General features: G+C 39.6%; 3 protein-coding genes across 3 annotated transcripts in view; 2 read left to right on the top strand and 1 right to left on the bottom strand.

Annotated features, from left to right (window-relative positions):
* Nucleotides 1-980: 980 nt before the first annotated feature.
* On the bottom strand, nucleotides 981-1,385 carry LOC114668040 (histone H2B 5-like). Its single transcript, XM_028823638.2, has one exon. The coding sequence runs from the start codon at nucleotides 1,376-1,378 to the stop codon at nucleotides 1,001-1,003; it is 378 nt and encodes a 125-aa protein (XP_028679471.1). The 5' UTR covers nucleotides 1,379-1,385; the 3' UTR covers nucleotides 981-1,000.
* Nucleotides 1,386-2,280: 895 nt separating this feature from the next.
* LOC114667986 (histone H2A-like) lies at nucleotides 2,281-2,721 on the top strand. Its single transcript, XM_028823557.2, has one exon. It carries the CDS (start codon nucleotides 2,306-2,308, stop codon nucleotides 2,690-2,692), a length of 387 nt encoding a protein of 128 aa, XP_028679390.1. The 5' UTR covers nucleotides 2,281-2,305; the 3' UTR covers nucleotides 2,693-2,721.
* A 14,226-nt stretch (nucleotides 2,722-16,947) lies between these two features.
* Nucleotides 16,948-22,095, top strand: part of LOC114667673 (gastrula zinc finger protein XlCGF26.1-like) — a 29,333-nt gene continuing 24,185 nt past the window's right edge. The window contains exon 1 of the mRNA XM_028823064.2: nucleotides 16,948-17,033. The gene's annotated coding sequence lies outside the window, so the exon portion shown is untranslated. The remainder of the gene's footprint in view (nucleotides 17,034-22,095) is intronic.

The raw sequence follows: 22,095 nt of genomic DNA, 5'->3' as shown, positions 1-22,095 counted from the left end.
CTTTAAGCGTGTTGAGTTGGAATAAGATGCAAGAATACGGATTCCTAAATCGTGTAGCGCTGAGGGTAGGAAAATGCCCGGGACAAACTGCTCGATTGTATGCCCCCTAAGATGAGGTACTGTCAAAGTGAACGGTAAATAAGGCATATTAAACAAAACTTTATTCAAATTCGTTCCCCTAAATTAGATTTTTTTTTTTTTTAAAACACATCTGCGGGGAGTTTTTAAATGCGGATTAAAGCTAGGTTGGTCAGACGGCCTTTCACATCTTCCATACCACAGGAGCAAGAACCCCGACTTACCTTACTGGACTAGCTAGAAAAATCGAGATGAAGCGAGGTAAACTCGGTCGGACAAATGACCCTTAACATGTTCACGAAATACCTCTGTCGTGTCGAAGCCCTTTTCAAGGGTTCTATTTCCTGTCCCATGTGAAATGTTTTCAGGGGAAGGCCTCTTCTCGCTGCTAGCGCTTCATGGAGAAGCAACTAATTTAAATTTGTTCATTTTCAAAATTCTTCTAACAGGGTTCTGTTATGTACATGGTGTTAGTGGATCGATGTTTTCTTGGTAATACAATAAGTAAAAAAGTGGAAAGCGGTTATGATACAGCTTTCCTCAATTTTATATAAGGTAGAATGTGTAAAACATTCTCCTAGAAACACTGGATTGTGGGCCCGTCACTGGCGTAGCGTCTCTCGTGCCTTTGACCCACAGCTCAATTTGTACAGACTCGAACAATTATTGCTCTGATGTGTCGTGAGGGATTTGGGAAAGGGACTCACGGTTTTATATCAACTGCTGCAGAGAAACAACTCTCGGAAGAGTGCTTAACCTATAATTTGTGATGCACGGTGTCCTTTAATTGGAACCCGGGCATTCGGCACGGACGAGTACACTTGCTAGTAAAAAAGGTCAGGGAAGGATTTAATGGAGCTCATTTACAGATTAGGTGGGTGGCTCTGAAAAGAGCCGTTGCGTTCTGACGAGATTGTACAGTTTACTTAGAGCTGGTATATTTGGTGACTGCCTTAGTGCCCTCAGACACTGCGTGTTTAGCTAGCTCACCCGGTAGTAGAAGCCTCACAGCAGTCTGGATCTCCCTTGAAGAGATGGTCGAGCGCTTGTTGTAGTGCGCTAAGCGAGATGCCTCACCTGCGATACGCTCAAAGATATCGTTCACAAACGAGTTCATGATACCCATAGCTTTAGAGGAAATACCAGTATCGGGGTGGACCTGCTTCAGCACCTTATACACGTAGATGGAATAGCTTTCCTTCCTGGGCTTTCTACGCTTTTTTCCACCCTTTGCCTGATTCTTAGAAACGGCTTTCTTCGAGCCCTTCTTGGGCGCAGGGGCACTTTTCGGCTCAGCCATTGCTATAACTTTCAACGACTAGTAAAGAAATGGTGTAACTGACTGACTTTTCCTTTTATAGCCAGTCATGCAAATTTCAAGCGCTCCACGTAGCCACCAACCATAAGCGAGCAGCCGCCCCTTTGCGCGCGACTGTTCTGTTTAAATTCGACACAACTCGAGCGCGCGCATTTTGCATTGGGCTTTCTGTTTTCAAAAGGACGTTTAAAGATTTTTCTTTTTCTGAACTTCGTCCAGTATTCCTGCCTGCTCCAAACCAATTATCGCGCGTGGCCATTGCAAAATATGTCCTTATAGCTCATCAAAGAACACAAAACAAAGTTTTCGCAATAGACAAAATTGGCAGGGACGAGGGAGAGAAACGGGGCATTCATTATATTGGTCAAGCGCGTGAGAAGGTGATTCCAGTCATTTGGAATCAGATTTTTTTTTGTGTTGAAGAATCTGAAAAAACGGAAGCCATTTACTAAAGTTATAAGTGTCATGCTTTATCGATTCATATTGTATTTTGCAAAGCAACCTGACTGTAACTCCGCTCATCTCGATTTGTACATTGAGAAATCAAAAAATCAAGACAATTTGGACAACAAAGCCTTGGAGAGAGCTCAAATATCTGCCAAAACAGGATTCAAACGCCAAACTAATCAGGTCAATGAAATCCAGGAAGAGAGACGTAATATTTATACATATATAAAGAATAAAGACGTATATGTATACGTGCAGTGTACTGTATTGGTACAATGAAAACAATGATTTGAATGCTCGAGAGGCATGTAGTGGATTCGTTGCCCGGCGAGTGACGTAAGAAGTCATGCAAATTAAGCAGTCAGTTGCTTCAGCTCGTCGCGCCCGTTGAAGCCTTTATAAAAGCGCCACGCCAGCCTCCTCGAGTATTTTGCTGTGGTGAAATATTACGAAAGTGACAAGATGTCTGGAAGAGGAAAGACCGGTGGTAAGGCTCGCGCCAAGGCTAAGACTCGTTCCTCACGGGCCGGTTTGCAGTTTCCCGTCGGTCGCGTTCACAGGTTGCTGAGGAAGGGCAACTATGCTGAGCGTGTGGGCGCTGGTGCTCCGGTCTATTTAGCTGCTGTGCTCGAGTATCTGACCGCTGAAATTCTCGAGTTGGCCGGCAATGCGGCACGCGACAACAAGAAGACCAGAATCATTCCTCGTCACCTGCAACTGGCTGTGCGTAATGACGAGGAGCTCAATAAGTTGCTGGGTGGGGTAACAATCGCACAGGGCGGTGTGTTGCCTAATATTCAGGCCGTCCTTCTGCCCAAGAAGACCGAGAAATCCGTTAAGAGCAAATAAGCTGCTCGGGTGACCCGCTTCTAAATACCAACGGCTCTTTTCAGAGCCACCTATCTATTGAGAAAGGAGCATTTTCTATTAAGTTGATGTATTTTAAGTACCTTTTTTGTGAAATGGTGTTAAATATTTAGGCTGTCAAAGTTCTTATGTAGTCATTAAATCGAGGTCCGGTCTATGTTAATCGGTATACAGATTTGTGTGAAATGAACACATTTTCTTTTTTATTTATCATGAATCTGTTTAATTTTCTTCATGCATTTCTTTAATTCAACCAACCCAGAGCCACCTATCTATTCAGAAAGGGGCGTTTTCTATTAAGTGGTCCTAAGGTGGTGGTGGTTTTTTTTTTTTTCCCTTCCCCAATATTAATAGTACCATACAATTAGTTGAAAATGTGGTATTTTCTGTGTTTGCATTGTTTGATCACTCACATAAGACTAACAGTTTATCAAACTTTATTTTTATATTATAGCTGTAAGTGTGCATGTAATTATATTGCCCAGCACTATTAAAAATATTTTACTTATAATGTAGGACAAGTTCCACTGTTCCTTGACTGTTCAGAGTGCACATGTTCACCCTTGCCTGTAACTGAAAGTGCCTTCAATGGTCTGTAGTTTCAGAACTGGGCCATATATCAAAGGGGGGGAGGGGAAGTGACCTGGTATGATGCGTCCTGTTTTCTTGTAGATCCTGTAACTGGGTTTGTGTGAATCATTAACCTAGAGAAGAGATGCACTATAATAGTAGATGTGACTTTGACAAATATCACCTTCCTAAAAATTGTTGGAGCATTTACACAACCAAACACCCACCCTCCCCCCATGCTGATGGTAGTGGCCTGTTTTAGCAGGATAGTGCACTCTGTCTGCCACACTACAAAAACTTCATGTTTGTGAAACATGAGACTTCAAGGTGTGGACTTGGCCTCCTGATTCAGATTGAGCATCTGTGGGATGTTTTGGAAAACCAAATCTGCTCTGTGGAGGCCCCACCTCACTACTTGCAGGACTTAAATGATCTGGTGCCAGATACAAGACACCTTCAGAGGTCTTCTGGAGTGCATTCTTCAATGGGACAGAGATGTATTGGTAGCAAGAGGGTGACCTACATAGTATTAGACAGGTGTTTTTAATATGGTGACTGATCTGTGTATGCAATGATGAAGTGATTTCATTGTTTAAATTAAAATACATGTTTATTGCCATATGGCAGGAAAACATCATTGTTATCCAGTACTGTATTGTACTGGGTTTATTTGTGTTTTGCACATAAACATATATTCTAGTGACAGTTTTTACATATTTTGTCACTGTTTGATGCCCAGTGAAATTTGCTACTCTGTAGTGTACAGGGTTGGTAATATCACTTCAAGAGAGGCCCACCGAACTGTGTAAAAAGACAGGCTCAATTATGCAATGCATTGTGAATCTGTTGATGGTTGTAGTGGAGGAAAGAATGAATACAAATCTGATGGCCATTATGAACAATGCTGTTATTTTTCTTGAGAATCTGTATAAAGCTAAATTTTTCCCTTGTGACAAAGACAGATAGATCCATCAATCCATAAGATTCTACTAATTGTTAAATAAAAGTCTTCTAAATGCTTAATTTTGTACAATAATCATTTGTTGACTGCGCTATAGGTGATTAAGTGTATTAGTAATTGAGATGGGCAGAGAGCATTTAATTATTTTTCCCAATTGAAGATAATGGAACTTTGGCTTCCTCTCTCTATAGATTTGCTTTTGGATGTTTTGGGGAACAGCTTATTGGGATAACATGGGATTGCTGTACTTTGATAGATAGATAGATAGATAGATAGATAGATAGATAGATAGATAGATAGATAGATAGATAGATAGATAGATAGATAGATAGATAGATACTTTATTAAACTTTGGCTCTCTGTGACAACTTACTGAAAACAATTAATGTATTTTTAGTTAAACTAATTAAACTTTTACTTTAAGCAAATCAAGTGGCCTCCTTTATGACACTTTTTTACTTTTGAACTTTATTCGCTGCTACCTCTCTAATGGCAATGCAGTGAAGGATGTCATAGTATCTCAAAATTAAATCAAGTGCTTATTCAATTTTGCAGGAGGGAAGTTCACAACAAATCATTTTGAAACATATAATCAGAACAAGGACTTTTGTAAAATCTGTCACAACAATCAAAATTTCAATCGGCTCATCTGGTAATAATGAGACTTGGCAGCATTTTTAGAGTTAGTTTTAGTGAGTTATCAGGAAAAAAGCCCTTTGTCTAACCTACAACTTAAAAGGTTTTTCAGTCTAAAGTTGCAATTCCTATTATTGTACCTTCTGATTCACTCAGGTCACAAGCCAAATGTTCCAGAAAAGTTAAGTTTCTCATTCATCTCTCCTTTTAAGACATGTGTCAGTTTCTTAAAACATTCCAGTGACCCTACCTGTTTCAACTTCACTGATAATTAAAATAGTGGGACCACAGCAGCATTGTTAACTTAATTCAGGTTGTGAGTACTGCAGACCCACAACTGTGAGTGATTTTCTTCTAACTTGTTCGACCATCATTCCATTCCCTAAATTGTTTTATATCTGATAATTTGATATGAAGATGACTAAGTTACTGTCAACATGCCATGAACTGTCTAACTAGACTTTAAAATTAACTGTGAGGGAGTTGTAAAACAAAAATCAAATCTCTTCAGATCTGAATTATGTTGTTTTAATGGAATCAAGTCCTTTTCTTTTCACAGAGTAAAAGAAAAAGCTGACATGTACTATAACTTCTAGATGAATATGAAAGAGGAGACATGTGAGGTTGACATAAGCACTATGGAGATAAGGACCGCAAATGTTAAGGAGGAGGAGGACTGTGAATGGGAATGTGTCCACCCTAAACAAGAGAGTCAGTACATTAAGGATGAGGATTGTAATCTGGGCAGCTCAAACCAGCTGGGACACCCTAAGGATGGGGGAAGTGAGCTACTTTTGGACACTGCCTCCCCCAAAATGCTAGATGGCAGCTTCCCTGGAGTGTAGCGGTGCCCCAGATTCCCATAGGGCATCCTGGGACTTGGAGTTTGGTTTCTCAGCCCTTTAGGGTGCTGTGGGTGCTGCCAGGGGGAGCTGTCCAAGGGCCTGGGGACTCATCCTTTCCCTGTAGCTCAGAAGTAAGAGGTAGTCACGAAGATGGAAGCCCTGAAGTACTTCCGGGCTGAGGAAAAAGCCAGGTCTTCAATAGCCCCGGAAGTGCTAGCAAGTCATGTGGTCAGAAGGACAGAACCATTTCCAGGTTAAGGACTATTTAACGGCAAGCGAGAGAGAGAGAGAATTGTGCTTATTTATTTGTAGCTGTGGTGCTTGAGGCATTGTCATTAAGAAGAAAAGAATATTATAATACTTATTGGGACTTTTACTCGGTGTTCAGAGCATCTGTCTGTTGGGGTTAATGGGGCAACAGTGACCCCTAGTGTTTTACAACACACACAAATACACATATGTAGTGAACTTATCCAGACAAACTCTTGAGAGCTGCCAATGGCCTGTCACTCTAGAATATTCTACATAAGTTAAGAGAGAACTACATAAGATTGACGATCACCAGGTCTCTCAAACTAATAAAAGCACAGCTCTTTTGGTTATATGACACTTACTAACTAAACAATGTCTTGCTTTTATTGCAGTTGTCCTAATTATTGAAGGGGGACCTCAGTAGCCTCGATAAACCCCGTCTATAGAACGGTAGCCATCTAGCTCACACTTGGTACCCATTTATTATTTCAATCATTCTAGATAAAAGACAAAGTATACAGTATAAGAATGCCATATAAAAGAAACATAATAGAAAATAAAATAGATAGCAAATTCTGGATCTAAACCATCTTTAAAAAGCTTACTGAAAATCATAAATGTCATGGTATTAATCTACTGGGAAGCTTTTGGTTTTCCATTCTGTGTTGTTCATAGTTATGTTTTTTGACGTCCAAATCAGAATGATTTCACATCTCTTGATCCCTGACATCACTCTGTTGTCATTGTTTGCTCGTCTTCTTCTTTTCGGTCCAAGAGTCATATTTATGTAAAAATGCACACATATGATATTGCATTCTGATTGGATGATAATGAAAGACTCAAAGTGTTTGAACATTTTGAGTACCTCTGTGCTTTTCTGTGCTCCTTCTTTCCCAAGCTGTAAACTAATTCAATAATTCCAAGTCTTATGGAATCCATCCATTCACAGGTTATAAGTAAATCAAAATTGGTTCTGCAGCATCTGTGTTTATTTCCCATTCCTAGATAATAATTAAAATTTAAACAGTTTGCAGTTGAAAAGTGAAGGTTGTCCACACCAAAACAACAATATAAACAAAAATTATTAAATGACATAAAAAAGACATATCAAAGCCATGAACATACGCAACATGAAATGGCAAATGCTATTTGAAAAATAACATAACCATTAAACAATAAACTGCCATATAACAGAAAAAGAGTCTTTTCAAGTAAGGAACCCTTGGAAACCTTGTTCGTTCCTGCATGGTAAAGGTGCTCGTTAATCCCCAATATTAAACTTTTTTTTATAACGCCCAACCCAGATCTTGTCTGTCAGTTAGATGAATGTGTTCATGTTTTATTGAGAAGGTACTGTGGCAGACCTCTGCAGTTCTCTAATTAAGCAGTTAAACAGCCAATCAGATTGCGATTTTATGTTACATGCTTTGACAGCGGTGCTTTGCTGGACTGCCAATGAGATTGTGGCTTTTGTCATACGATTTACGGGGCCCTTACTCTTGCTCCTCGTAAAGTCTCAAATTTTTTCTAGATAGCTTGTACATTTTTATGTTTGGGCTTAGAAAAACACGAGAAAGTAAACTGCATGCATGGAGAACAATATGTGAGAACATGACAAAAACTGTATTTTCAATCTGTGCAAAAATCTAGATTTTATTGGACAACATTTTTAATAGAAATATAATTTTCTAGGTATAATTGTAATGTGACTGCAACTAAACGTTATTAAAGTAACTTAATTACTTGCATTTCAGTAACGCTACATACAATACTGTTCTTGTTTATTCCTTTATAAAATAACTTCAATTAAATAAATTTCCTTTTTCAATTTAAATTAATTTCTTGACATTTAAATCTAATAGGAATTTTTTTTTTATTATTGTCAATGATCAATATGATGTTAAGTCGTACTTGTGCATTTTATTTTCAGATTCACCATTCTGTCATCAAAATTAGACAAACATTTTTGACCCAGTTCACAAAATGCTGCAGTCTTTCCCAGTATCCATCGTATCCATCGTGTCCCGTGGGCACATATGCCCAGGAAACTTTTCACAGGCACAACTACATTTTGAGAGGTGCAATTAAAAAATAAGTAACATAAGTACAATTTCCATCCATCCATCCATTTTCCAATTGTACTGACTGTTATTTTTTTCAGCTTTTCAAATATGTTTATGCAATTTAGATTGCAAGCAAGAATGTCACTATCATTGCTACTTGTGCATAATGACAAGAACATTATGTTATGTTTTAAAAGAACAAGCATATATCAGTTATGATGCAACTGTTTTGTAAGTAAGTCTTTTTGAAAGTTGTATTACTAATTTTATGAAATTAAAAAAATATATGAGTCTTACAGCAGCCCGTCAGCAGTTAAAAGATAATGTTAATAAACTGAAAGGTACCGTGCAGGACCCATTGTTTGTGATTATGGATTCAGTAGAGCTCAGAAAGTCATTGAAATATGGGAGAAGTGTGAAGACACAAAATACATTTTAATATTTTATTTTGAACATCAATGGGTCATGTAAAAATTCCTGTCTGAACCACTTGATGAAAACAGACTGTGTCTTCATATCCAAGTCCTGAGCAGTGGTGACAATAAATGTTCTTAAAAGGAGTCCAAGTAAAGTTGAATTACCTGAACTCTGGTGATTCAATAATTACAGCCCACTCACTCAGCCAGTTTTCCTGCTTATCTTTTATCCTTTTTTCCCCCTTCCATTCTTTGTCATAAATATGGATATACTGTTTGAGTTGCTTTTCTCTGATATTTCAAGACACCTCATTTTACTTACAGGTAATGTGATGGTGTTGTTAAATATTCTCCTCTAGTAAAATATTACATTGTTTTGTTCAGAATGCTGTTTTTTAATTTTGTGTGTTTGTCATGTACAAATAAATGTTTGTGAAATAGTTTACTGTAAGATGATGTCTGATTATGAACTTTACACTAAAAATAAATGACAATGGGGTCTGTTTATGTATCACTAAACATTGCCCCAAAGAATTTTGTTGTTTTTCTGTAAAAGCAATTACAATCTGCTTCTTTTCTCACACATTATTTTTTTTAAGTTTCAAAAGCATTACACTTGTCTTAAACCTTTTAGAGAGATTTATTCAAATTAATTTAAGACTTGAATACTTTACATAAATATAACTAAATTTTTGTTTCCATTTGGGAGACTGGCATCATCCCAACTGACAGGAAAATGGGACTTGTTGTCCCTGTCTAGAAAAGGAATGGTGATTGCCTGGATTGCAGCAACTACAGGGGGATAACACTGCTCTCGGTGCCGGGTAAGGTCCTTGCTAGGGTTGTCCTCAATAGAATCCATGATCACTTGCTCACCTACCAGCGACCGGAACAGTCTGGTTTTCAACCAAGAAGTCTACCATCGACCGCATCCTGGCACTGAGGGTTGTCATGGAGTCTAAACGCAAATATAAGCAGAGTTTCTTTGCAGCCTTTGTCAATTTTCGTAAAGTGTTCGACTCAGTTAATCGAGTTGCCCTGTGGGACATCCCGAGGGTTCGTGGGATCTCCTTGAGGTTGCTGAATATCATGGCCGGCCTGTACACTGGTACTGTGTGTGCTGTGCAGAGTAGAGTCAGAACCTCTGCGTTTTTCCAAGTTAATTCTGGGGTTCATCAGGGGTGTATTCTTGCTCCTACTACTGTTCAATGCTTGTATGGACTGGGTGTTGGGCAAGGTCGTGGGGTCCAGCGGATGTGGGGCATCTGTTGGTGAAGAAAGATTAATGGATCTTGACTTTGCTGATGATGCTGTGATCTTCGTGGAGTCAATGGAGGCTCTGATCGTGGCGCTCGAGAGACTGAGCGAGGAGTCTGAGTGTCTGGGCTTGCGAGTGTCCTGGATAAAAACCAAGATCCAGGCCTTTAATGACCTCTTGGGCACAACCATCAGTAGTGCATCTGTTTGCGGAGAGATCGTAGACCTTGTCGAGAGATTTACTTACCTTGGCAGTAACATTCATGTCTCTGAGGACTCTTCCTATGAAGTCAGTAGATGGATTGGGAGAGCATGGGGGGTCATGAGGTCGCTGGAAAGGGGTGTGTGGCGGTCCCGCTATCTATTCAAAAGGACAAAGGTCCCAGTTATTAGAGTCCTGGGGCCTCATGTATAACGCCGTGTGTAGAACTCACACTATAACATGGCGTAAGCACAAAAGCGGGATTGTGCGTACGCACAGAAAAATCCAGATGCAGGAATCTGTGCGCACGCATACTTTCACGTTCTTCTACTACATAAATCCCGATTTGCGTGAAAAGTAACGCACGTGCACACGCCTTCTGTCCCGCCCCAACTCCTCCCAGAATTACGCCTCTTTGAATATGCAAATCAATATAAATAGCCTTCTGTGAAAAGACAATGGGAAAAGCACGGGAGAAAATATAAGAATTTCAGCGAATACCAAGTGGAGGCAAATGAAAAACGTACTATTTGTTGGTTTAAACAGTGGTATAATCAACAAAAGGAAGCTGATCGAGTGACAGTGTGTCGGAGAAACTCGAAGGCTCAACTTCACAAAGTCGCACAGTGCCCGAAATAAAAAAGAAATCACATATCAAAGTCGCCGTGAAAAAGCGAGTCGTAGCCCACCGTCTGAGTGTCATATGAAAGCTTATTAGGGTACAGACAAAAAAAAAGGCACACAGTGGGGAAAAAAGCACGAAATGTCAACTTTAATCTCCACTTTAATCACGTAGTTTATTTTGCCATTAAAGTAGAACATCTTAAACTTCATCTTAAAATCGTTTAATTTACTAGTTTCTCAAATCCTATTGTAACTAAAGTGGCATGTTAAATGCTTTGTTCTGTATTTGATCTTCTATGTGCTCTATGTGTATGAATCACTACCTGCTTTTTAAACGGGCTTTCTCTTTCTCCGACGGGACACATACTCCATTACATTCTTGATATTACAGCTCTCTGAATAATTAAAATACTGAGATGTATACGTGATATCTTTTTCATGATGATAGGAATGAAAGCATGTTATTAAACATGGGAACACGGTGGCGCAGTGCTTGTTCATGTCTCACGCAAGAGGCTTGCTGCGCCATGCGCAACCTTCAGTTAAATAATTTATCACAGCAGTACTGTCTCTTTCAAACGTACTAACCTCCAATTCCTGTCCTTACTTTTCTTTCTCCAAAAACTCAATCGCCACACAATAAGCTATGTAATAGACGTGAAGCCATCTGTAAGCTTAGAACTTCGATTCTTCAAAACTTTTAAGGAACATTGAAATATCTTAGTAGTACGTGTTTAATTATTATATCCGTCTATCTTTCCAGTGTCGCGTCAGCACCAGCAATAATACAGCGCAAGGCAGGAACAATTACTGAACTAGCTAGCGCTGCGGCACCGTGTCCTCACATGTTTAATTATAAACAATACAGATTATTTAAATGAAGTTAAAGTTTTATCTGTATAATATAATCAACATGTTTTGCTGCATTTCGTCTTAGAAATGAATACCGTCATCACATGTAAATACGCGCTTTATAAAGTGGCGCAGGTTGTGCAATATTATAACTGTAGTGCAAGTTTACAGTGGGGTAATTGTACTTATAAGTCCAAATATTTCTACAAGGAGCACTTGATGGACTGATTTAGTGTGTTTAGAGTTCTTGGGATGAAACTGTTTCTAAACCGCGAAGTCCGTACAGGGACTAAAGCGTTTGCTGTGGCTCAGGCAGCATCTGCTTCATGCTGTGTACCGATAATTCTCTTTCCAATCAGCTGCTGCTGTGATTTCCCACTCTGATACAGTGATATAAATACTCCGAGTGGTGCAGTGAGAGTAATGTGGAAAAAGATGATCTGCTGTGGCAGCCCTTAACGGGATCAGCTGAAAGAACATGCAGTGAGAGTTACAACGCTAAAGCAGTTATGGTATTTGGAATACTATGGCTATTCCCTGGACCATTATATTGCTACAGGTTAATTACAATCAGATGCATTACACTAATAAACAATATGCAGTTAATTTCAGTGTATTTATAAAGCCGCGCCAGGAATGTGGATTTAAGAAAGAAAGAGTGATCACACAGGAACAGTAGCACTGCTTTGACACTGGGTGCTGCCAGTCTGCAAAACCGGGCGGATAAATTGCGTACGCCAAGGAATGAGTTACCGTGGAAATGTGCATGGCTTTACGCCAAGTTTAGGTTTTATACATCGCGATTTGAGTGTAGAAAGGTTCGTACGCAACATTTCTGTGCGTACGCACCGTTTATACATGAGGCCCCCGGTGCTTCTTGTCTTGCTATATGGTTGCAAGACATGGACACTATCCAGTGACCTGAGACGAAGACTGGACTCCTGTGGTACTGTGTCTCTCCGGAAAATCCTTGGGTACCATTGGTTTGACTTTGCGTCGAATGAGCGGTTGCTCATGAAGTCCCAAGTGAGGCACATTACCTGCATTGTGAGGGAGCATCAGTTACGGCACTACAGCCATGTAGCGCATTTCCCTAAGAGTGATCCAGCTTGTAAGATACTCATTGTTAGGGACCTGAGTGGCTGGACCAGGCCAAGGGGTCGCCCACGTAACACCTGACTGGGGCAGATAGAGGGTCATTTCTGAAGAGTAGAACTGGACCGCATGTCTGCCTGGGGGGTTGCCAACCAGGATCCTGAGTTGTTTCGTTGTGTAGTGGGTGTGACAATGCACTGTACCAGTGCATGCTCCCCAACTTGACTTGACTTGAACATAGACAAGTTTTAGTAAATGGCAGTAATTACGGTAAAAAAAGAAACTGAAGTGTGTCACATTTCCTGACATTCAATATTTTAAGCTTTATAGTGGAGTAGTGCTTAAAAATGGCACATTTGCAAGAGTTCAGCTAAACTATGTAGTTCAACAGAGTTGTCTAATTTCCACATGAAATGCTATGCTTCTCACTGCATTTGTCACTCATACAAATTACAGACCTGTACTGTTGATTCCAACATTAAATGTTTTGGTTAAAGTTTTATAGCTGGATGCCCTTCTTGATGCTAACCCTCTCTGTTTACCTGGGCTTGTGTGCCCCTTGGTGCCTCAGATTTGAAGGGAGAGGATCAGACTGGTGAGGAGGTGCTGGACTGAGATGGATGGAAAGGGATCATCAAGCATATTGACTCCACATAGAAGTGGAAAGAGATGAAGAGAAAGAAGAAGATGGTTGATGAACAGATAGTTATCAGCTACCGGCCAATGACACCAATTTATTCCAAAAATAGCTAGCAAGTTATACCATTAAACTTCATAGAACATTACTTCAGAGTTTCTTGTATGTATAAGAACATAAATGAATTATGACCTAATACCCATTAAAGACTGAGTTATCTCATTTGTGATAATATAATTCCCCTCTCAATATGCATAGATACACATATTGATTCAGGGTCATAAAAGCCAGAGCCTGTCCTTTCAGCACTGGGTATAATAAAATAGGAAACAACCATGGACAAGGGATCAGTCTGTCAGAGGGCCTACTTTGTCATACACCAACACTCACACAGGGGTCAATGTGGATTTACTTAACCTGCACATCTTTAGGGAATGTGAAAGGAAAACCAAAGTGAACAAACACATCAGCACAGGGGAACCATGAAAACGTCATACAGATAACAACCAGGCATAGGACTTTAACTCAGATCACTGTGTTTGTGCAGCATATTATCTGCTGGTCATATTACATTTAAAATGGAGGAAAACTATTTGAGAACTACTATTTCACATGGCAGTAACACATGATGTTCTTTGAATTTTCATTCTGTTATAGAAAATACTCAAGATATTCCCCTCAGGGAATAATAAAGTTTATCAAATTTTAAATGAAAGAACTATGTTCATTACATTAGAAAATTTGTCTTAATTAATTCATGCGGGTGTGGTGGTCTTATTTTGAATTTCTCACATTGAACAACACTTTCAAAATCAATCAAATTATGCAATTTCTGTCTAGTCCAATTTCTCAGTGGAATTTTGTACCCAATCTGATATCTAAAATTGATACTCTTAGATTTTTCTTTACTTGGGAAATATAATGATAACAAGACTTATAACAAGTGCTTATCTCTTGGTCACTAATGTTTAAATATTATTTCTCTTTCAATTTTTTTTCTTATCTGGAATAACCAAGATACCCTATACAAAATTTATCTTGATCCATACTAGTTAATGTAAAAATATTTTATAAGTCATTTAGCTTTTAAGCTTAACGAGAAGACTGTACAATTAATCTGAATTTTTACCAGTTTATAAGAATCTGATATGTCCTAAACAGTTTTGCCTTTAACCTCTTTTTATATGATACTGCAAGGAGGTCCTCCAGAACTCGACTTGGGGTTTGGTGGCACTCACATTGTTATGGTGTGGTGCTGATGTGTCACCCATTGCACTGCTGCACTCGGGTCCCAGTCCGGGTAGTTTGTCATTTGGTGGGTTTATCAATGCACTGTAATCAAAGCATGTTCCCAACCCAAACACAACACTACATAAATGCATCCATTAAAACAGAAAGATTAACAACTTCTTTGAGTATAATTTAGTGCTTATTCCATATCTAATGGCTAATTGGGGAGGTTTTCTTGCAAATACAGAATTAACAATTGTTTGGTCTTTATCAAAGAAATAAAGTAAGACAAGTATGATTTAAGCTAAGGAAAACATTGAAGCTGGATTTTTTTTTGCATTTTAACCATGATATATTTTATACTTATTTTAAGAATGTACCTTTAATAATAATAATAACAATAATAATCCATCTATTATCCAACCCACGATATCCTAACTACAGGTTCATGGGGGTCTGCTGGAGCTAATCCCAGCCAACACAGGGCACAAGGCAGGAAACAAACCCCGGGCAGGGCGCCAGCCCACCGCAGGGTGCGCACACACACACACACACAAACACACACACACACCAAGCACACACTAGGGATAATAATAATTGTTATTTATATATCACATTTCCCATGCTTAAAGTGCCTTATGTGAGCAGTTTTATTCGGGGTTTTATCTTAAATATGTCAGGATGCTATCCATAGACTTTAGCTCCACCTTCAACACAATCATCTCTCAAAAGCTGGTTGAAAAACTGAGCAGGTTGGGCCTGAACACCACCCTCTGCAATTGGATCCTGGACTTCTTGATAGAGAGGCCACAGTCAGTTCGGATGGGCTACAACACTTCCAGCATCATCACACTAAGCACTGGAGCACCGCAGGGCTGCATGCTTAGTCCACTGCTGTTCACCTTGCTGACTCACGACTGCACAGCCATGCACAACACCAACCACATCATCAAGTTTGTGGATGATACAACGGTGCTGGGACTGATAAGCAGGGATGATGAAACAGCATACAGAGATGAGGTGGAACAGCTGTCTGCATGGTGTGAAGACAACAATCTATCTCTCAATGTCGACAAGACAAAAGAGATAATCGTGGACTTCAGAAAATCATGTCCTGCCCTCCTCCCACTCAGCATCAATGGTTTAGATGTGGAGACTGTTAGGAGTACCAAGTTCCTCGGTGTGCACATAACTGAGGAACTTACGTGGACACATAACACCTCATCACTAAACAAGAAAGCCCAGCAGAGACTACACTTCCTGAGGCGACTGAAGCGAGCAAGTCTTCCCCCTTCCATCCCCACCATGTTCTACAGAAACACCATTGAAAGTGTTCTGACCAGCTGTATCACTGTCTGGTTATGGCATCTGCAAGATATCCGACCGTAAGCGCCTGCAAAGGATAGTGAAGACAGCAGAGAACATTATTGGGGTGCCTCTCCCTTCACTACAGGATATATTTTACAAACGCAGTGTCCGCAAGGCCCATAGCATTGTTACACCCCTCACATGGACTTTTCACACTTCTGCCATCCAAGAGAAGATACTGCAGCATCAAAGCCAAATGTGCCAGGCTGCAGGAGAGTTTTTACCCCCAAGCTGTTAGACTTCTTAACACCAGGCTGCCCCCTGGGACCTTCACACGGCCTCAAACCTCCTCTAAAAACAGAACTTTTATACATGTGTGCCACTGTCCTGCAAAGACAAGTGTGCATGTAGAGAAGAACTGAAAAAAAATCTCCTACTGACCTTTAAGTATTTTGACACTCTTGTTATCCTTCTGCTGTGAAACATTCTGACCTGTCATTGTTAACATATGTCTTAAACAACTATTATCATAAACTGAAAATTTCTGTATTATCTATATCGATTATTTATTATTTATTTATTATATTACATATCTTACACATCAATATTGCTGCTACTTCTTTGTCTTTGCGCAATGTCTTGTCTTGTTTGTGCTTTAATTTTAAATTAAATTTTAATTCTATTTTTAAATTATTATTTGCACGTCATGTTGTTACACTGTGGACCCTGAGCTTCGCAATTTCGTCTATCTGTATACTTGTATATGGTTGAGATGACAATAAAATTCACTTTGACTTTGACTAAATTATTTTCTCTGTTCTTTAAATATGTAGTACTTAAATAAATCTACTCGTTTTACTTGCAAAATGTCACATTCCCAAATGTAAATTTAATGACAAACGAACTATTTATTAAACAGGTCAAGCTATAAACCTGTTAAAACCGTGAAACATGATTAATCAGATGTTATTTACTTTGTAGTATTTATTTTTAGTTTTACTTTGATTGTTTGATCATAGTAGTAATCAAATAATTAAAAAAAAAATATGGCAAATTGGAAACTAATTTTTTTCTGGATATTATCCTAATAACGGAGTAGAGTGAAGCTCTTTTATTTTGGTAGTTACGTGTTATTTCAAGGAGAGTTGAATTGCCAAGTATTTTGACAGCATACTTTCCGCTTGTGACGTCAATTATTTGCGCCAAAGATATGTGGCGACAGGCCCCCGTCACCAGCTAGATTCTATTTGTTTTAGTAAGGCGTCACGTGTTCCTATGGTGAACTTCGTGACGCTTTCAGGAGCGACTAGAAACTGAAGCCACGCTGCCGTCTCACATTTGTTAGTACTCGAGGCGGAAGACTCTTATCGAGAGGGTAAGTGCTCATTATTTGTGGACACTCGTTACGATGCGTATTTAGACAGTAGATATCGCCGGAAACCAAATTTTCAACTTAATGTACTTAAAATTTTTAAACTAATGCCTCCATGCCAATATCTATGGGCTTAATATTTTTGATTCGCACCATTTGGAGTTTTTGAAATTTTGTTATTGTATCGTTCGTTGTGGTGCTCATCAAAGCAAGAGGAAAGCTGTTAAAAGTATTGTTACAAAAGAGAACCATTATTTGAGCTCGTCACTGTGCAAAGTTATGTCTAACGTTGTAGACTTTGGTAGCGCCCCCTACATCGTGTGTTTTTTCAAAATATTTTTAGAGACAGGAAGTGATCTTTCTGTTCTACTTCAGCCACTCTCACTAAATAAAGAGATCCATTGGCTTATATTGACATAGATAAGAAATATAGCGAACAAGTGTTAAATCATCCTGTTGACTAAGGACATTTACTAAGAAAGTTGGAAACTGAAAGTACTTAGATTATCACACGATCTAGGATTTTTTATTAAGGTGTGTGTAAATATATATTGTGTTGTCAAGTCCTTTTGCAGTTATTATAACCTCAGTTCTATTCGTGATAGGTTAAGTGAAAGAAATTATGTTTTTACATAGATATGTTCTTGGTCGTGAATGTTTTAACATTTCCATCTCCATTGTGTATACAAACCACGATGCAATATTGCAGTTGTTTAAACACTTTATGCCACAAGTGTCAAACTCCGGTCCTCGAGGGCCGCAGCGGCTGCATGTTTTCATTCTAACCATCTTCTTCCTTAGTGAGCTGTTTTTACTGCTAATTAACTTCTATTGCTTTAGTTTTAATTAACATGACTCAGGCCCCTTAGTTGTCTCTTTTTCCTTAATTAGTAGCCAAACAATAATGAGACAAACAAGCCACCATATGACCAGCTCACCTGTGCCTATCACACAATATCTGAAAATAAAGAAAGGTGAAGGTCTCAGTAATGTTGGTCTCTCAGGTCACCAAAACATTTTGACAGTGTTCTTAGAAAAAACAGAAAAATCAACAAATTTGGAAATATCTGCTGTGGCAGAATGAGAGCAGCAACAAGCCATTGAATTAAATAATGGGTTTAATTAACATCAAGAATCAGCTTCTCATTAAGAGACTGTTTGGAGTGAAATTGGTTGGAGTTTGAAATCCCAGTTTAGCTGGTCATCTGTTGGCTCATTTCTCATCTCATTTCTGTTTGGCTGCCACTTAATGAAGAAACAAATCAATTCAGAGGACTGAGTCCTTAAAAACAGAGCTATTGAAATGAAGGGAAAAGGAATTAATTAGCAGTGAAAACTGCTCACTGATTAGGAAAAGGGTTAGAATGAAAACCTGTAGCCACTGCGGCCCTCCAGGCCCGGAGTTCAACACCCCTGCTTTATGCAGTCGAATCTCAGGAATAACCTGAATCACCTAAATGAATAGTCCCCACAAAAAGAAACCCAAATGGCTCAAATCTGATGATTATGTTGGAGAAGGGATCCGTTAAACTCTTTCAATCCATCTCTTGGGGATTTTTGATTTTTTCATTCAAAATCACTGAGAGCAAAGTTTCAAGTTACACACTATCTCCTACCAGTTTAATCATGTAACTTAAGGAATAACATAATTTTGCATCATTTCTAAATATCAAAAGCTGTAGTGTAATTAATAATTTAAACCAGTAAGTGCACATATATTTACATGTAAGCAGTGTTTAATTGCCAATTTCAATCAACTGATCATATGAGGAACCACTAAGGGCTTTTTAAAGCTTTTTTCCCCCTTTAGAAGAGTTTTTGCTTGTTTTTTTGTTGTTGTTTTTGCTTGCACAGGAGCAAAAGCTGCTCGGTGTTAGCCAGTGTGATTGGAAAAGTTACTTCTTATGTGTACTTGTTCTTGTTAATTGTATTCGACCTACTGTGGGCAAATCAGAACAGAAAGCAGTAGTAGCTGTAAGTAAGAAAAGGGGCTGTAAGAGCAGATAAGACAGTTAGAAATCAACTAGCAGTGAATATTTGTGAATTTCCCATCGGGATTAATAAAGTATCTATCTATCTATCTATCTATCTATCTATCTATCTATCTATCTATCTATCTATCTATCTATCTATCTATCTATCTATCTATCTATCTATCTATCTATCTATCTATCTATCTATCTAATATTCAGTAAGTGAGTTTTTCAGGATTAAACAATTCTTGGTGATCAGAAAAGTAGTGCATTTAAGAGAGCCACAGAGTAAGGGTTCATTAATACAAAGGAGTCAAGAGCTTTTACCTAAGGAATAAGAGTAGCACAAAAGTAGGCGAGCAGACATTGAATAGTAAAGTAAACCTCAAAGAAGAAAAAACAGCACACAGTTGAGAGGGAAAAGATTACGGGAGCTTAAGGGGCCAGAAGGTGTGAAATAACTGTAGCAGTTATATAATCTAATCTCTTAATTTTTTGTTTGTTTGTTTTACCATTTAAGTTAAATCATTTAATTTTACTTAACTTTTTTTTAAGGCAGTTTTAGTAATGCTAACTCAAATTTTAATAATGATGGCAATATAATGAAAGTTCTGTTGGATGTTGGACTTTTTAGATGATGGCTAGGAGGAGCCTGTCTTCTATGTGGGCTACCTCTGCAGGAAATAGCAACTGATCCAGCACCTCAAGCTCACAGTCACGGAACTGGAGGAGGAGTTGGCTGCTCTGTGTTACAGTAGAGAATTGTCGGACCTGGCCCAGCTGTGCTTCAGAGAGATAGTGTGTACCCCTCAAGTGGCATGGGAGGATGTTCCAGACCAGACAGGTAGAGAGAGGTGGGTCACAATCACAAGGCATAAAGATAAAGGGTGCATACTGTCTGTGGACATCAACCCCAGAATTGGAAGTGTTAAATTGTATTCAGGTCCTCATGGAGCTGGACGATGTCTCTGAAGATTCTGAGGTGGGAGGCAGGGAAGTGGAGCCCTAGCAGTCCCCCTCAAAACCAGTTCCCAGAAAGAGAGAGGTGGTGATAGTTGGGAATTCAGTCATTAATGGGATTGAAGGACATGTTTGCTCCAGAGACAGAGAATCTCATGTGGTGTGTTGCCTTCTGGGTGCACAGGTGGGAGACCTCCCTGGAAGGGTGGATAGTCTCTTGACCAGAGCAGGGGTGCATCCAGTGGTCATTGTCCTTGTTGGATCAAATGAATTTGGATCTCAGAACTCACAGACTACCCTTATGCATGTCAAAGAGTTAGGTGCCAGTCTGTGCCATGTGCCTGTAGGGTAAAATTGTGGAGATTAGAAGGCTTAATGCGTGATTCAAATCTTGGTGCAGAGTAGAAAGGTTTATGGGTCAGTGGGACAGCTGTGATGGGTTACATCAGAACTGGATGGGCCCCAGTGTGTTTTGGAAGCATATGAGTAGGTTAGTTGAGGGTTGTTTAACTCTTTTAGGGCTAATTTTTTTTGTTTCTTTTCTCCCAGGGCGGAATATTTTTCCAAAAACTAACTTTTTTAAAAAAAAAAAGAACACAAATCAATTGAAATCAACAAAAAAATGTACTTTTGACAAATGTTTCTGTCTTGAATGTTGTATGAGCCTGCATACTCTATGATTTCACATACATATCACGTACATTTTACACAGCAAAGTCCTGCAAAGTCTGATCACGCTCAAAGCAGCCAATTTCATTCATTGCCACATTGCACTCCTTACAATATGTGTTGCTTTGGTGCCTACTTTTCAATTGTCTGTTGCTGCACTTTCTCACATATATTGTTAGTGTGTACTGTAGAGAGACAAGTCACCCGTTTGCCATCGTGCCATGCCACTGCCACCAAGTTTTCTGCCCGCATGAAAACCGTATTGTCACCTCTTTTCCTCTTCAGCCTGTCTGGCTTCAACTGTGAAGGCCTGTGTATCCTGTTCACCCTCACTGTGCCACAAGCTCCAATCCCCCCCCCCTCAGTAGCTCCATGAACAATTCTGGGCATGTATAAAACTTGTCCAAATGTACACAACATGACCCAAATGTTCATAGCCCTGAAGCAGCTCCAGCACAACCTGACTTGTCAAGGGACAGTTCTCTCTTTGAAAGAAATACTTGTCTGTATATGTAATTACTTTCAGGCAGAAACCAGTGTTTGCTTCTGCCAGTACAAAATCCTTTATGCCATACTTTGTGGGCTTGTCTGGCATATATTTGCAGAAAAAAGGTGTCCCTTTTATTTTATCATTGATTCATGCACAGACAAATCACAGCCAGGCTGATAAAATTGTTTCTATGTTGGTTCCACAATGTCAAGCAGGGGCTGAACTTTATGCATGGCGTTATAGCCTGGCTCACCCCATGGGATTTTCTTCTGTTTATTACAGAAGTGAATAAAACTTTGCAGCATCACGTACCTATCATCACGCTGCATAACCTGTCCAAAGCCACCAGGGGACAAAGCACGTTTGGACCAATGCTCCCTGAAGTTATATCACCAGCTCTGTCCCATCTCTATTTGTAATGCCACAGCGCGCTTCATCTCGTCTTTTGTTGTGGGTTTCCACTTTGAAAAACGAGAATGCGATGCAAGCGCAGCCCACGATTCAAAAAATTTCTCTGCCTACCTGTTTGTCTCGTCTGACAGTAGCTGAAAAGCAGCATCAGGAGAGAGCAGCCTGAAGTAGTTCAGCAGCTGGTGATCTGTCGTGTGCAACAGCAAGCCATGCCGTCTTGTGAAGTACGGTAGCCAGTTCGGCTCCCACGGATCAATGTCTGTGTATTCCTCCCACGCGAACCTTGCCATAGATGCATGGGCTGCGCAAATTCGCTCAGCTGGCAGCGGATCAGCTGGCGTGGCATTGGCTGGTGTCCGATCAGCTGATGCCGGCTTCTCACTCTCTTGTTCGATCTCCTGATCACTGTCAATAAAATCCGATTCTGAAAAGTCTGCCGAGTGTTTTCTTTTCTGCACTCGCTTCGCTCCCTTGTGACATGTCGATGCCATCTTGCCATTGTTTACATTTCGCAACTCACGCACACACAAGGATTAGTTGCCGAGTCAAAGAGTCTAGCATT

Source organism: Erpetoichthys calabaricus, chromosome 1 (assembly GCF_900747795.2).
Source record: "Erpetoichthys calabaricus chromosome 1, fErpCal1.3, whole genome shotgun sequence".
Taxonomy (NCBI): domain Eukaryota; kingdom Metazoa; phylum Chordata; class Cladistia; order Polypteriformes; family Polypteridae; genus Erpetoichthys; species Erpetoichthys calabaricus.
The sequence above is the reverse complement of the archived record's forward strand: the minus strand, read 5'-3'. Positions and strand labels throughout refer to the sequence as shown.